At 36.9% G+C, this 15,362-nt stretch overlaps 1 protein-coding gene across 1 annotated transcript in view; it reads left to right on the top strand.

The window, feature by feature from the left end:
• The window catches only part of LOC114666480 (uncharacterized), a 113,292-nt gene that overhangs the window by 20,970 nt on the left and 76,960 nt on the right, over window positions 1–15,362 (top strand). The window contains exons 2-4 of the mRNA XM_028821376.2: window positions 9,423–9,645; window positions 9,725–9,827; window positions 11,861–12,005. Coding sequence (XP_028677209.2) covers window positions 9,549–9,645; window positions 9,725–9,827; window positions 11,861–12,005 — 345 coding nt within the window. The 5' untranslated portion in view covers window positions 9,423–9,548. The remainder of the gene's footprint in view (window positions 1–9,422; window positions 9,646–9,724; window positions 9,828–11,860; window positions 12,006–15,362) is intronic.

The following is a 15,362-nucleotide window of genomic DNA, read 5'->3' on the forward strand; positions in this document are numbered from 1 at the left end:
AAGAAGCCCCATGTACAGTATTTACTATAGTTATTGTTAGTGCTGTTCTCCCATTTACTGTACAGTGTAAATATTATACAAGGATAAGAGGGAAACTGCAAAGAAAAGGGTGCCCCGGAGATTGTGTTTACATTATTATAAGCATGCTCGGTGTACTTAGTAGTGATCTATTGTCTATAGGTGCCCACTTTTCCATACATTTTATACTTCTGACTTGGTGTTGATTACACACACCCTATTAGCAGCACCCCACTCATGATACGCGAGAATGAATGTTTCCTTCAAACTTTACCCATATGAGATCAAAATACCACCAGCCTGTGCAATCTCCTTAAAAAGCACTGAAACCATTTGAAGATTTTTTCAAAATCTCACATGATAAGCCATGAGAGGCACTGGTGTAAATGGCAGTAGAAAATGAGGCTGTAGGGCCAGGGAGATTCATTCTTTCAGGAGTAAAATGACACCTAGGAAATATCCACTTTTAGCTAGAGAAAATGCTCTGCACTGATTAATGATGTTCCTGTAAATTGTAGGCTGTGCCAACACTCAAAGGCTCCTTTTCCCTTATTTCTGTCACATTATGCTGTTTCTTTGAAGACTGTATTTGCATAGTAGCTTTGTATGACCTCCAAAAATAACACAGCTCTTTAATCACAAGGAGCGCCGAACAGACAAAAGAAGATGGTCTGGATCCATCTAAATCATAGCCGAGGAGAATTCACAAGTGTTGTGATGGAAAACTGAACTTTAAATCTCGGCTGCATAATTAATAACATGGGGCCAACGGTCATAAAAGGAACTCAAGCACAACGAGGCGGACAGCTTTGGTCTGTCTGTTGTATGACGCACAAGTATCAAAAATAGCTCAAATTTTATCTTAATAATTAAAGCCAGAAAAAGATTTTATTTAAGCCAGCTGGATAGACCTACAGGCTTTACTTTATATGAACTTCAAATTGCAGCACGGGTTTGGCATCATAATATGACAGCGCCTCCTGGACGAAGCTCTGACCCCAAATTAAACTGCTATGAAGAGCTCAAATTTGTCAGAGTAATGATTTTATAGGACAAATACAAGAACAAGGATGCCAAATGAGGCCAGACTCAATGCAATTGTCCTTCTTACAGCATCTCTTTTTAATTCTGCTTCAAACTGAACTTAAATTTTGATTTAAGAGGAAATCCTCTTGATGTCTTTTACTCTGTATAATCAGTGGGGTGTGGGGAAGCTGCTCATAGTGGAGAAGCGTAACCATTATGTTGGTCTTCTTCACAATTAACATGGGAATGCTAAAATGGGTCATTGATGTGGGAAGAGGCTGCAGGGCTGTGAGCTGTGTGCTGGCCTACTACAGTTACATGACATGGATTTACCAAATGACCTTTGAGTGAAGGGCATGTCTTCATCTGTAGATTCACATGGTGACTGAAAAGATTACAGAGATGACTGGCAAAACTTTAGTTCCCCCCATGATTGATAGGACTATTGTCCATGACAGATGGGCAAACTGCTAGTAGTAAAACTGCTGCTCCTTCAAATTAGGACTTGAGGTTTAATATTTTAAGGAGGATATACTTGGGCACCCCATGGTTAGAGGGTCAGGGTGATGGCTACCACTATTGAGTTAGTAACTGAACTCCAATGGCTCTGCACTGGAATAATCATGTTCAGAAAAAAGAATAATTTGTTTTTCTGAAACAAACTCCTGTTTTGGACAGCATTATTTAGGCACATAAAATACTTCCTAAAATAATTTTGACTGATATGTGGTCTCACAGCTCTAGAGCACTGTGTTTGAACCCCTGGCGGTACGGGGTTTGCATGCTCCCCCTGCATCTCTATGGGTCTTCACTGATTACTCAGTTTTCTCCTTCTCCAAGAAGACGTGTGTGTTAAGCTAATTAATGACTCTAAATGTGTGTCCTGCAGTGATTCCTGCCTTGAACCCATTGCTGCCAGAGTAGGCTGCAGATCACCACAGCCCTGGTTAAGTATGTAAAAACTGGATGAGTGGACAGATGTTAATTCAATGATATGAAGCTGGTTACTACTATGTTAAACAATGCTGGGGTTTCTTCTTTGTGGATTTTGCATGTTCTTCTTGTGGTTATGCAGTTTCCCTTCACAGTCCATGGTTATGCTTGTTAGCTGGTTGGCCTCAATTTGAATTTGAAAGGGATCACAATATTGTGGGGCAAAGCTTTGATCATAAAACAAATATTAAAACCATAAAACAAATTAGGGGATCTCTTAGACTTCCATTTTTTTGGAAAACCAGAAACTGTCATAAAAAGAAATTGCTTGTTAACCTGTACATTTTAGATAAAACTGTAATTAATTGTTTCTTTTAACAAATACACTTTATTTTAGATAATATTCCAACAGTCAGTAATCAATCCCATTCTCTCAAATGAAATTACGTCTAACATGTCATCAGTTGACGCATGCATAATGGTGCTGCAGCAACAGGAAAAGCAGCTTAAGGGTTAGGGGACCTGAAAGTAAGATACTCGAGGCTGGGTCACTTGTGACCTATCAATATATTCAGTTTACTTTCCAGTCACTGTTGAGAAATACTTCATCTCTGTTATTTATTGAAAGATCAGATTATATACTGAGAAAATGGAAGCTCAGCATCAGATGGTTAACAGTTTTCTGCATGCTTCTTAATTGCTATAAAGCTCATTTTACATCCCACAAGTAATATGTAATGTCTACCCATGGTAGCAATCTGAAAAATTTATCCATAGCCAGATGGACAGTACGAATGCAACAAATTAATGTGACATTTCTCTTTTGCATCACAAGCGTGCTGCTTCAATAATTAAATAATTTCCTTAATTACAGCCATCACTGTGCCGCAGATTGCTTTTTGTGGAAGATTAAAGAATCATGAGAATAGCATTTACATTATGCAAACCTTATTAGAAAATCTATTCGGGAATAAGTAATTGAAATTCTTGACTGGGAATTCTAGCACCCCCTACTTTGGACATAAATTGAAGAAAACAAATTATGTATATATTAATAATAAAATGGTGCACGAACATTAATTACCAGTCTGTTAGCTTGGAAAGAGCCAAACAATGACTTAGCTACATGTGACAGCTGTGCTCAGTCGAAAGTGCAGCCCTGTGATTTCATACCTCACTCCTTCCTTTATCCAATAAGTCAACTGGGAGCCAGTTCATCATTTATGATGATGATGATGACCAGAATACAAGTTGTGGCTCATATCTTTTATGCTGTGTGTATATGTAATCACATTCTAGGATGCTATATTGATGGATACATGAAAATGCTTAGGCTAAAAAGATCTTCATACATCTATCTGCTACATCCATACATGGCCAAATATAGGTCTGCCTCAAATCCATTCAATTAAAAAATATGGCACTGTTCACAGCAAATCGGACCAAGAAAAACTAAAATAGTAGATTAACATTAAAATAGGAAAATATACAACTATTAACAAAATAACATGAGTCATAGAAGAGAGTTATATTATAAAGTGCCCATATAAAGTTCAAAGAGAGGTACTTGGGTTTATATTTCTACAGTATATGTATATGATAGTTTATAGATCAGCATGGTGTTTTTGAGTTTTTCAGGACAGTGTTTTATGTTGTATATTAATATCATGTATCCAAAGTCCTGGATTTGAGTCTCATAGAGGATTATTGCCGGTGTAGATTTTGCACATTTTAGCAATATCTGTGAACAATTTTATGATGGCCCTTTTGTTCTCTTACACATCCCAAGATGGCCACATTTGGTTAATTGGCTGATCTAAAATGGCCCTGTGTGAATGTGGGTATGTGTGTTAAAGGCCCATACAATGTACAGGCACACCAGCCAAGTTTTGTCTCCTGCCTTGTGCTTGCTGCTGCTGGGATGGCCTCCTTCCTTTTTGGAGACATCATATTTCCAAAAGTCTACAGCATTCAGAGAATGTAAACAGGAATTATGAATTATGAAAAGAGTTGAATTACTACAGTGGTAAGTGATACAGCCTCACATTTCCAGGAACCTGAGTTCAAATCCCAGCATTATCACTCTTTGTGTAGTGCATGGCTTCAGATCCTCTAGGTTTCTCCCACATTGTAAAATATGCATGTTAAGTTCATGGCTAACTTAAAATTAGTCTTGTTATGTCATCAGCACTCACATCCACTTATCAGAGGACCCCTTTCAATTTGTCTCTCCTGTCCACATCTCCCCATCACAGCACACTGCCCTCTCTGAATTGACCACGTTTCTTGTGCTACGAGCTATCTTCCATATATTCTTCCATAAATTTAGTGACCACTTATTTCAACGCTCACATTATTGATCTTTAACAAATCTTTAAATGCATATTTTGTGCATGCACAAGCTTATAATAAGATGGCTAAAAAACTTCAGACACAGTCGTAGTGCTGACTGAAATAACTGCAATGAAATTAATAACTTGGGAACACTGTTAGCTCCACTGCATACTACACTAACAATCACAAATTTACTTTAAGTGATAAAAGTGGAATTTCAGAAAGAAATCCCAGAAAAGAAAAAAGATTGTTTCAACACAACTCAGCATAGCCTGATTAGTATGAGTTACTGTAAGTGACAGATATAAAAATTCTAAGAAAGCATATTAAAACATATTAAAATATTAAAAAATTTTGACAAGAACAGGCCATTCTGCCCAACAGGCTCATTGTTCCTATACACCTATTTAAAAAAAAAAAAATCCTACTCTCTGCCACACTACCTGGCTATTCATTCCATGTGTATAACATTCTTTGAAAGAAGAAAACTTTGTAATATTTGTGCAATTTACCTTTAACAAGTTTCCAGCCATGTCCTTGTGTTGTTGCTGAAGAATTTTTTTTAAAGTGTAAGCTGGAATTCACTGTACTAAGTCCATTTATAATTGTAAACACCTTAATCATGTTTTCTTTTAATCTCGGTTCAGCTTTTTTCATCTCTCCTCAGAGCTCGGAATCAGCCTAGGCATTCTCTTTTGGACTAGTCCTGCCACATCTTTTTTGTAATATGGAGACCAAAGCTGTACACACAGTACTCCAGATGAATCTTCACCAGTGAATTGTATAAATTAGACTAAACCCCCATTGACTTGCACTTTATATCTCATGATATATAACCTAACAACCTATTAGAGCTCTTTGTCACTTCTGTAGACTTTATTGATATAGAGTCTAATATGACTCCAAGATCTTTTTCAGAAGGTGTACTTTCAAATTTCAAACCCCCCATTGCATATTCAAGCCTAACGTTTTTACTCACTACATGTAATACTTTACATTTTACTTACCTTACATTTCATCTTCAACAATTCTGCCCAAGCCTGTATGCTGTCCAGCTTCCTCTTTTAATGCTTTGACTGACTATCAACTATCTGCCCTTACACCTAGTTTAATATTATGTACAAAAGTAACCAGCTTGTACTTGCTTTTAACAAAGTTTGCACTTTTTACACAGGAGAAAATATAATTGTTCAAAAAATACAAACACATTATCAGCAGAGACATCTCTAAATATTGCGATCTCAAATATTTTCCACAGGCTGAATAGTGGTTAGATTAGAGCAGACTGAAGAAGATTATGATATATAGGAACAAAAAATGAGACCTTCTTTGTCTTGAAATGTGTCCAACATTGGTTTCATACCTGTTGCTGAGTCATAGACAGCTGGGTTGCTGGTACATTAATGATAATTAGTGTTGACTGCAACACAGAGCAGGGTATACAAAGGAAATTTAGAACAGGATTTCTTTTCCATTACAAATCACGCTAGTGTAGATTCATACATTTTTGCCAAATTCTAAAATTCTTTGGGCGAATATTTGTAATCCAGTTATGAAATTGAACGTTAGATTGTGCCATGTCACCCTTGCTTTAGATCTCTATAGAGCTGCTTTTTGGAATTGTGGTTGTTTTGAGGTCAAGATAAATGTTACAATTGAGTCAAACTTCATAAAGAAAGATTTGTTGATACATAATGGGACTCTGTGGAAAATACACAAAAACTTTAGAATGATATTCATTTTAAGTAAATTAATTCTCTAATAATATCTTGTTTCATTTTTTCCATCATACTACCAAAATTGTTTTTAAATTGATCTTTTTATTTCCTTGTGATGTTTAATCCCGATACTAAAACTGTTCTGATATTATCAGCAAACAGTTTTCTTTCCCAGTCTGACATGCCAGATAAAACACTGGAAAGACCAAATTTTTATACAAACCAATTTTGAACTCAGAGATCTAATGAAACTAAACTAGAATGCTTATAATTAAAGGGACGGATGCTTGTGGTCTGGGGTACAGTATGTATAAAGCACCATATCGTCATAAAGAGATGTTTTTCTGTTCAGGTCTTTCTCTAATGATCCTGTTTTTCTTTGATTGCTTCCAAAGATGAACAGTTTACGATTTGTTGGCAATTTCTAGAAGTATTGGTGATGATGGAAACTCATGTCTGGCTCTACTTCAAAGTAGTCTGAATTTACATTATTAATAGGGAGGCTTCTTGAGTAACACAGAGTAATTTAATTCATGCAGATATATTGGGGTTAAACCCAAATTTGCAAATTATATTAAATACATAACCCTATTCAATTCAAACACTTTTTCTGCTTCCAAGAATAGTAAGACTTCTGGAGAGTCAAATATTGCAGGTAAGTAGGTTACATAAAATAAATACCAAAGATTTAGGGCTAAGCATCTATCTTTTATAAATCTGGTTTTGGATTATGATATTATAGAGGGGGGAACTTTCTTAGTTCTACTAGCTAAAACTTCTGCTAGTATATTAACATCATAATTCCGAAGTGGAGTTGCTCTGTATGGTGCACAATTTAACAAGTCTTTATTTTCCTTACCAAAGATAGTAACTGGTACTTGGCATAACATTTTTGATAGAATTTTATGTTCTCTAACTTCTATAAATACTGCTAAAAAAGGCTATCTGAGTTGAGTGCTTTTTACAAAATTGCATTGGTTAGCCGTTTGGGCCAAAGTGAATTTATAGCATCTTATAATTCTGAAAGTCTCAGAGGTTTATCAAGCTCTTCTACACTGATATACTATGAGCTATTGCATTTGCATTTTATCAAGAAATCCTTAGCTTGAACTTTATCCTCTTTACACAGAATATTAGAAATTATTATGTTCTGTAAATATTTTAATTATTTGTTTTTGTTCCCTAATTTTTCCCTTTTTTTTTTTTTTTTTTTTTTTTTTTTTTTAATCTCTATTATTGCAATGTGACCTTTCTCTTTATTCAGTTGCTTATGTAAATTATTATTGGGCTTAAACTGCATTTGCTCTGTCCTAGATATGGCATAAACCTGCATCCAGCCCTGCAAGCAGGTCCTCCAACTTTCAGGGTCGAAAACTTGGGGGTTGGTGGCAGGATTAGTACTCCAGCCACTATAAAAAACCTCAGATTGTTTCATTTGAACTAGTGTGGTGCTTCATAATAATAATGATGTGGCTTAAAAATACATTTTTCTAGTTCTCTTGTAGTCAAAAAGTTAAATTGCCTTGAGGTGACATAGCATATCAATAATTATTTCTGAAAATGTCCATAATCAGCTCTAATGCTTTTATAGTCTCCAATTTAATTTTCTTTGGGGGAAATATTGGGATCTCTAAAAATATATTGAGTTTTTTGGAGATGGATTTTGTAAAGTCCTCATCTGCTAGCAACAATGGGTTAAGGTAACAATTGTTAAGTTGAGTTAATGGAGCCGTGTAATGATGTGAGCTGTACTGTAAGTAAGAGGAGTGTGGTTGGAGATGCCAATGGTATCATATTTGCCAGATTTAATAGCGACTAATAAATTACTATCAATAAAAAAACAATTATTCTTGAGTAACTATGATGAACTTTTGAGAGGAAGGAATATTCTCTTGAATTTGGATACAAACATCTCCAAGTGTCAAAAAGATTGTGATCCATAATAAACTATAATTTACTATGCAGTTTTTGATGTTATAGTTACAATTGCCATGGACCTGTTTGAGTTTGGACTTAACATGTAATTAAAATCTTTAGTCATTATAATTTTATGAGTGGTCATTTTCGGATATAATGCAAATACACTTTATATACATTCAAAGTCATCCATATTCAGTGCATATGTGTTAATCAGAATTAATTTAGATTTGAATTTTCCCTACCATCGTGACATATCTCCCTTCATGGTCCAATGCTGCATCCATTGCTAAACTTAACCAACGTTTTGATTATATTCTTGTCCTATTCATTTATATATATCAAAAATAGTAACAATCCCAGCACTAACCTTGATGGACACAAGTTTTAACATAACCTAATTTCTATATAAAATCCCCTCACCATAAGCCTTTGTTTCCTGTGTTTGAACCAATTTTTACCCACCTACACACCATGTCTTGAATTCCCACTTGAATTTGATATTATATATCTTTACTTTTAGAATGCTTTTGATAAGGTAACACATGAATGGATAGACATCAAACTAAAACAACTCTCTTATCATACGATATTCTTACCTCTTCACAGAATTCCAGTGTTTAGTGAAACATGGTGGCCCTTCTTTTGAACCCAAGCTATTTGCTAACATTCCTGACCTAGACATGTAGCGCTTGATCTATTTCTTAATAATTGCTTCTATTAATTTACTTATGGTGCACGTTAAGCTTACTATAGTTACTTGGAACAGCCTGATAACTCTTTTTAAATAATGGAATAATACTCGCTATCTTCTTGAGTTAGTATTATTATTTATTTATCATTCTCATACTGCTTTGCTGCACTTTAATGATGTCAATGAGCCACTTGGATGCACATATCAAAATCGGTTTATTTCACTTTGAATGCTTGATATCTGATTAGAATATAAGAGTGATAACTGTTATGATCTGAAGTCCTTTTATACCAATTTTAGAGTATTTCTTAACCATTCTTTTTTTTGGAATTTATTTTTTATTTATGTTTAAGGTCTTCTTTGTCACCTTGTTGATGACATTATTCAGTGTTCTTTGCACCTTGTGTCTATGGAACACTTTTTGGTTGCAATGGCATTCTTGGATATGTCAGTTGATGGCGTTTTAAATGCCACATTGTTAAAGATAATAGACTGCATTTATCATTTACTTGAACTTCGCTTACAAATAAATTAAAGAATCTTTTGTTTACTAGTTACAGGATATATGATTTCTGTTTTTGTCCAGTTATGAAAGTTCACCAGATAGATGGACTCTAGCTTGTCTTAAGACTACAAATTCATTTGGTTGTACTTAAATTGCTGGCACTTGTGAATAAAAAGTAATAAAACTACCAGTGATACTCTGTTTTCTTTAACGAGATCCTCATGGATTATGCATAATAATATTGTGACTGAATTCTTTGTCTTTCTCATTTGTTTAGCTGCTTACATCCACACTAGGAGTGTAGCAGCAGGTCTGTTGAGTAAGACCTTATTCAGGGTAAATACTTCTGACCACTGTCTCCTGAGTGAGCCTCCCCCAGGTGGGGAGGTAGAAGCCAAGTTTGATGATGGGGAGGCAGCGTGGAAAGCGCAAAGGAGGCAATAAAGAGCGAGTGTTTGGCTGTGACCTACTGGAACACCTCCAGTCTTCAGGGCAGGACAGTAAGTATTGCCATTGTGCTTCTTCACTCAGTCCTTAGGCTTTCTTATGTTTTATGATAAGATTTTTTTTCTTCTGCAGTCCCTCAGGTGCTGAAATCTTGCAGTGAGTTTGTTGAAAAACATGGGATTGTTGATGGCATATACCGACTATCAGGGGTTTCATCTAACATCCAGAAGCTGAGGTAATGTCTAAAATTCTGGGCTGCTTTGTCCTGTTGAAAGTTATGGTGTTAAGAGGCATAGCAGGGCAGACCCAAAACATGTAATATCTTTACTCTTTCCGTCATCAATTTGGATTTCTACCTGTGAGCCATGCTCAAGACATACAATGGCATTCTTACTCGATACTAAAAAACTACCTCATCAGGCCCCTCTTGATCTTGAGGAGCAGCAGCTCTACTCTAAAACCTACCCAGATTTTCATGTCCCAAAGATTAAAGATGTAAACTTTATAATCAATGCATAAATGAAAAAAAACAACAAAATCTGTAGAAATATATGAAATTAAATGTAAAGAAAGCTGTTCATCATATGCCCCAAATGTAAAAGGAAAAGCTTCAAAAGGATAATCCTGACTTTATTTTAATGCTGTTAATCGGTCACCCAGTAAATGTTCTTAGCACCATTGGACCTTGATTTTCTTCTTAGCCTTTCTCCCTCTGTACACTATACATCTCAGCTTTTTTTAAAATAGCACAGGATATTCAATTTAGTTACATGTGGCAAAAAGTATCTGTCACTTTCCTTTATTTTCCAACCATATTATTAATATGTACATCCAAAATTCATATCAGTATTACATAATAAGGTATAGACAGAGAAGTCCTCTCCTGAAAAGAGATGCCAATTAATAATGTTGCTATAACCAGTTGGGGAAAATAAAGAACTCTACTTTTAGCCAAGCTCTCCCTTAAACATTGCATGATGGATGTCAGTCATTATCTGCCCTTGTTTGGTTTGCTTCTACAGCTTTCTCATTGTACATGTAGGACAATGGTGTGCCAGTGGTCACAGTATTAAAATTTCAACCTTGATCAGTCAATTGTTGTTTTCTAGGAGTAAACATAGCCGCTCTGCTGTCTGATTGCACCAAAGAAGAGCACCAAGCAGTAATATGCTTTTTATAGGATGCAGGTGTAGCAGGGGAAAAAAATCCACAGGAGGCTTGCTGCACAATATGGAGAGTGTTTTACCATGGCAAAGTGTCTATGAATGGATTGATAAGTTCTAAAATGGTTAGTCAAGTGTTAAGCATGAAGAAGGATCAAGACACCCTTCCACATCTTCTATCAAAGAAAACACTGAGCAAGTCCATTCCAAGATTATAATTAACCAATCAGGAATTTTGACCTCTGGTTCAGATTCAGCACATAAAAAAAATGATCACTACTCACTGTTCTTCTTTGGTGCAACCAGACAGCGGAATGGCTATATTTACTCCTAGAGAAGAAATCCAGAAACTGACTTATCAAGGTCAGAATTTTATCACTGTGACCATAGACACACCATGTTTCCACATGTGCATGGGGAAAGTTGTACAGCCAACCCAAACAAAAGTGTGGGTAATTATTGACTTACCGTTGTACATTTATTAATCTCTTAAAAGGGTAACATTTAAACTACAGCACACAATTGTGACAATTATATAAACTATAGCACAAAGTCAATGCCTGCATTACCTGAGCCTTGTTGAGACTATTTTGACAACCTCAAACTGACATTCTCTATCCCAAGAGCTAATTTCCATTCTCAAGGTCTGTACTGCACAAGCTTGCCATCCAACAGATTTTACTCTTCACCTTTGCCCTTTGCCTTACAAGTGGTGAACCTACACAATGGCTACCTGCTGATTCTTCATGCTGAAGGTTACCCTACTACCATACAAAGTTTTGGATCACTCTTTAACTGGCTTCAGTCTACCATGGGCAACCCTATTGGGAGCACAACATAGCAAGATATGATTATGATGTATGTAAGTTCAAAGAGGAAATCATCAAACTGAACAAAATTACAGTATTAAAGGCAAGAATGCTTACCTTGCAGGGCCCAAAAGGTCAATACAACCTGAGACTAGTGACGGATGACCAACAGGATTAAATGTGTTAAAGAACATTTAGTGAATTGTTGAGCCCTTGACTGAATTTTCAATAAGTTTGAATATTTTTCACAACGACATTGACACTTTTATGGATCAAGTTCCTTTTCTTTCCTACAGGTCTGAGTTTGACACAGAAAGTACTCCAGACCTCAACAAGGATGTATACCTGCAGGATATTCATTGCGTATCATCAACATGTAAAGCATACTTCAGGGAGCTGCCCAATCCTCTACTCACATACCAGCTTTACGATAAGTTTGCAGTAAGTGACATTTTTTTGAAAAGCATAAATCTGACTGCAAATTTTGTTGACAACTAATATCATTTGCTTATGATATTTAAAAAGTGTAGGCATGCAATTCTGAATGTGAAAAGACTATGGCTAGTTTTATTAATACTGCAAATTGAGTGCTTTGTATGAGAAAGTGCTACCTCCCATGTTAGAAAATTTGTGTGGAAATTGTTTTTCTTTTTTTCAATTTACTGTTCTCCAAATCTTCAAATTCTTCCATAGTGTAATTAAATAAAAAAACTTAACTTTTGCTATCTGCAATTTGTAAATCTTTGGGGTGCTATGAAGGATTTTCATATGCATAATCATAATGTGATGAATGGAATATGGACAGGAATTTCTGAATGTTACATGGTGTAGTTGGAGGCTGAATCTGATTTGACACATCTTGCTCAGTATGCAACAAAATTCTATGTAATGGTAAAATCTGTTAACATCTAAAATAATACTTTGCATATATATAATTGCATAAGGTTGTCTGCATCTATATCATCATGCTTCTTTTCTTTTTTTATTTTAACATTAGAACAATATGGCAGTACGGTGGTGCAGTGATAGAACTGTAAGGAGTCCAGGGTGTGCTTACTGAGTACTCCCTGCATGGAGTTCTGCTAATGTCTGCATGGATTTTCTCCATTTGCTCAAGGACATGCAGGTTAGGTCAATTGGCAATGCTAAACTGGCCCTGGTGTTTGTGTGTGTTCACCCTGTGATGGAAAGGCACCCTGTCCATGATTTGTTCTTACCTTGTGCCCTAAGCTAGCTGGGATTGGCTCTAGCCCACCCTGTGACTCTTGTCTGGAATAAGCGGTGTAAAAAATGAAGACTGGGACTTCATGAAGTGTGGCTAGCCTCACGTGAGGAGGCAAAATTGGAATGGGGTATGGGGGAGAAAAAGAGAGCAAGCTATTTCTAATCCATCCTTTTAACTGTTACAATTGTAAGTGCCAACACAACAATAGGCTTCATAGCAATAACTCCTGGTAAAATTGGAAATTAAGTTTAAGGTTATTGTATGTAATAATATACTACCTTAATTTAAGACTACAAAATGTCAGTGAAAGTTCAGAAGCAATGTCTCTGTGACCAACAGTGACCTTTGTGAGCTGGAATGTCAAAGGTCTCAATCACGAATTAAAGAGGAAGAATGTATTCTTTCACCTAACAGGTGTAAACGCCAAGATAGTATTTTCACAGGAGATCAGTTTCATTTGCAAAGAGTTTAGCCTGGCCAAACATTCCACTCCAGCTATACAAAGTAAACAAGAGGTGTGGGAATTTTAATACATAGGACAATTTCATCTGTAGTATCAGATGTACTATCTGATTCTGAATGGGCAAAATGTGATAATCATAGGTAATTTAATTAATTGTAAAGTGATTTTGTTAATATATCTATGCAACCAATGTGGATGATAGGCACTTCATCCAAAACATATTTGCATCCATTGTTAATGTGAACACTCATAAAAATGTAATGGCAAGAGACTTTAATTGTGTTTCAAATCCAGTCCTGGATAGGTCTTCGGCCGCAGGAGCGATAAGATCTAACACTGCAAAAACAATTAAACAGTTTGTAATTGATCACAACTTATCTGACTCTTGGAGTATTTCTAAATCCAAACTCAAGAGCATGTTCCTTCTTCTCACCAGTACATCACTTTTACTCAAGAATTGATTATTTCTTTATAGATAACAATTTTTTTGCCAACTGTCAAATCTTACAAGTACGACGCTATTGTTATCTCCGACCACGCAACCTTTGATCATGGAGCTCAAATCATTATGCCTCACATACTCATCTCGTAGTTGGCATCTTTACCCACTTTTATTAGCTGACGAGAACTGTACAAAGACTATATCCAAGCAAATTAATTTTTTTAGAGACAAATACATCCTCAGAGGTCCCTGCAGGAATACTCTGGGAAACTCTGAAGGCATTTTTAAAAGAACATATTATTTCATATCTCTCCTACAAAAATAAATCGGAAACCAAGAAGGCATCAGAGTTAATCAGTGAAATTACCAGAATAGAACAAGAACATGCCAGGTTCCCAAATGAGACACTTTATAGGAAAAGCCAGGTTTTGCATTCAGAACTCAACCTCTTGACAACAAAAGAAACGGAACAACTCATTTTTAAATCACGACATCATTACTATGAACACGGAGAGAAGGCTATTTAAAAAATGAATGACATCTAAAAAAATTTATACAAGAACACGCCATTCAGCCCAACAAATCTTGCCCAAACAAATTAATTTAAATCCCTCTCTATAACATCAAGTCTAGTTTTGAAGGTCCCTAAAGTTCTACTGTATACTTCACTGTTTGGTAACTTATTCCATGAGTCTATGCTTCTCTATGAGAAAAAAACATTTTCATACAAATGATATAGCTCAAAGTGCATTACAAGATGAAGAAAGAAAAAAGAAAAAGCATAAAAGTAAAATTAGGTAATTAACAAAGAATAAAGTAGGGTCCGGTGGCCAAGAAGGACAGAAAAAAAAAAAAACTCCAGAGGCAACGTGGGTCCCCCTTCCCATGGGCTCACCACCTATGAGAGGGACCAAGGAGGTCGGGTGCAGTGTGAGTTGGGTGGTGGCCGAAGGCGGGGACCTTGGCGGTCCGATCCTCGGCTACAGAAGCTGGCTCTTGGGATGTGGGATGTCACCTCTCTGAAGGGGAAGGAGCCTGAGCTAGTGCGCAAGGTTGAGAGGTTCCGGCTAGATATAGTCGGACTCACCTCGATGCACAGCTTGGACTCTGGAACCAATCTCCTTGAGAGGGGCTGGACTCTCTACCACTCTGGAGTTGCCCCCGGTGAGAGGTGCCGAGCGGGTGTGGGTATACTTATTGCCCCCCGACTTGGAGCCTGTTCATTGGGGTTTACCCCGGTAGACGAGAGGGTAGCCTCCCTCCTCGGGTGGAGGGACGGGTCCTAACTGTTGTTTGTGCGTATGCACCGAACAGCAGTTCGGAGTACCCACCCTTTTTGGAGTCCCTGGAGGGGGTGCTAGAGGGCATACCTTCTGGGGACTCCCTCATACTGCTGGGAGACTTCAATTCTCACGTGGGCAATGACAGTGAGACGTGGAAGGGCGTGATTGGGAGGAATGGCCCCCCCGATCTGAACCCGAGTGGTGTTTTGTTACTGGACTTCTGTGCTCGTCACGGATTGTCCATAACGAACACCATGTTCAAGCATAGGGGTGTTCATATGTGCACTTGGCACCAGGACACCCTAGGCCTCAGTTCGATGATCGACTTTGTGGTTGTGTCGTTGGACTTGCGGCCACGTGTCTTGGACACTCGGGTGAAGAGAGG

Source organism: Erpetoichthys calabaricus, chromosome 16 (genome assembly GCF_900747795.2).
Source record: "Erpetoichthys calabaricus chromosome 16, fErpCal1.3, whole genome shotgun sequence".
Classification (NCBI taxonomy): domain Eukaryota; kingdom Metazoa; phylum Chordata; class Cladistia; order Polypteriformes; family Polypteridae; genus Erpetoichthys; species Erpetoichthys calabaricus.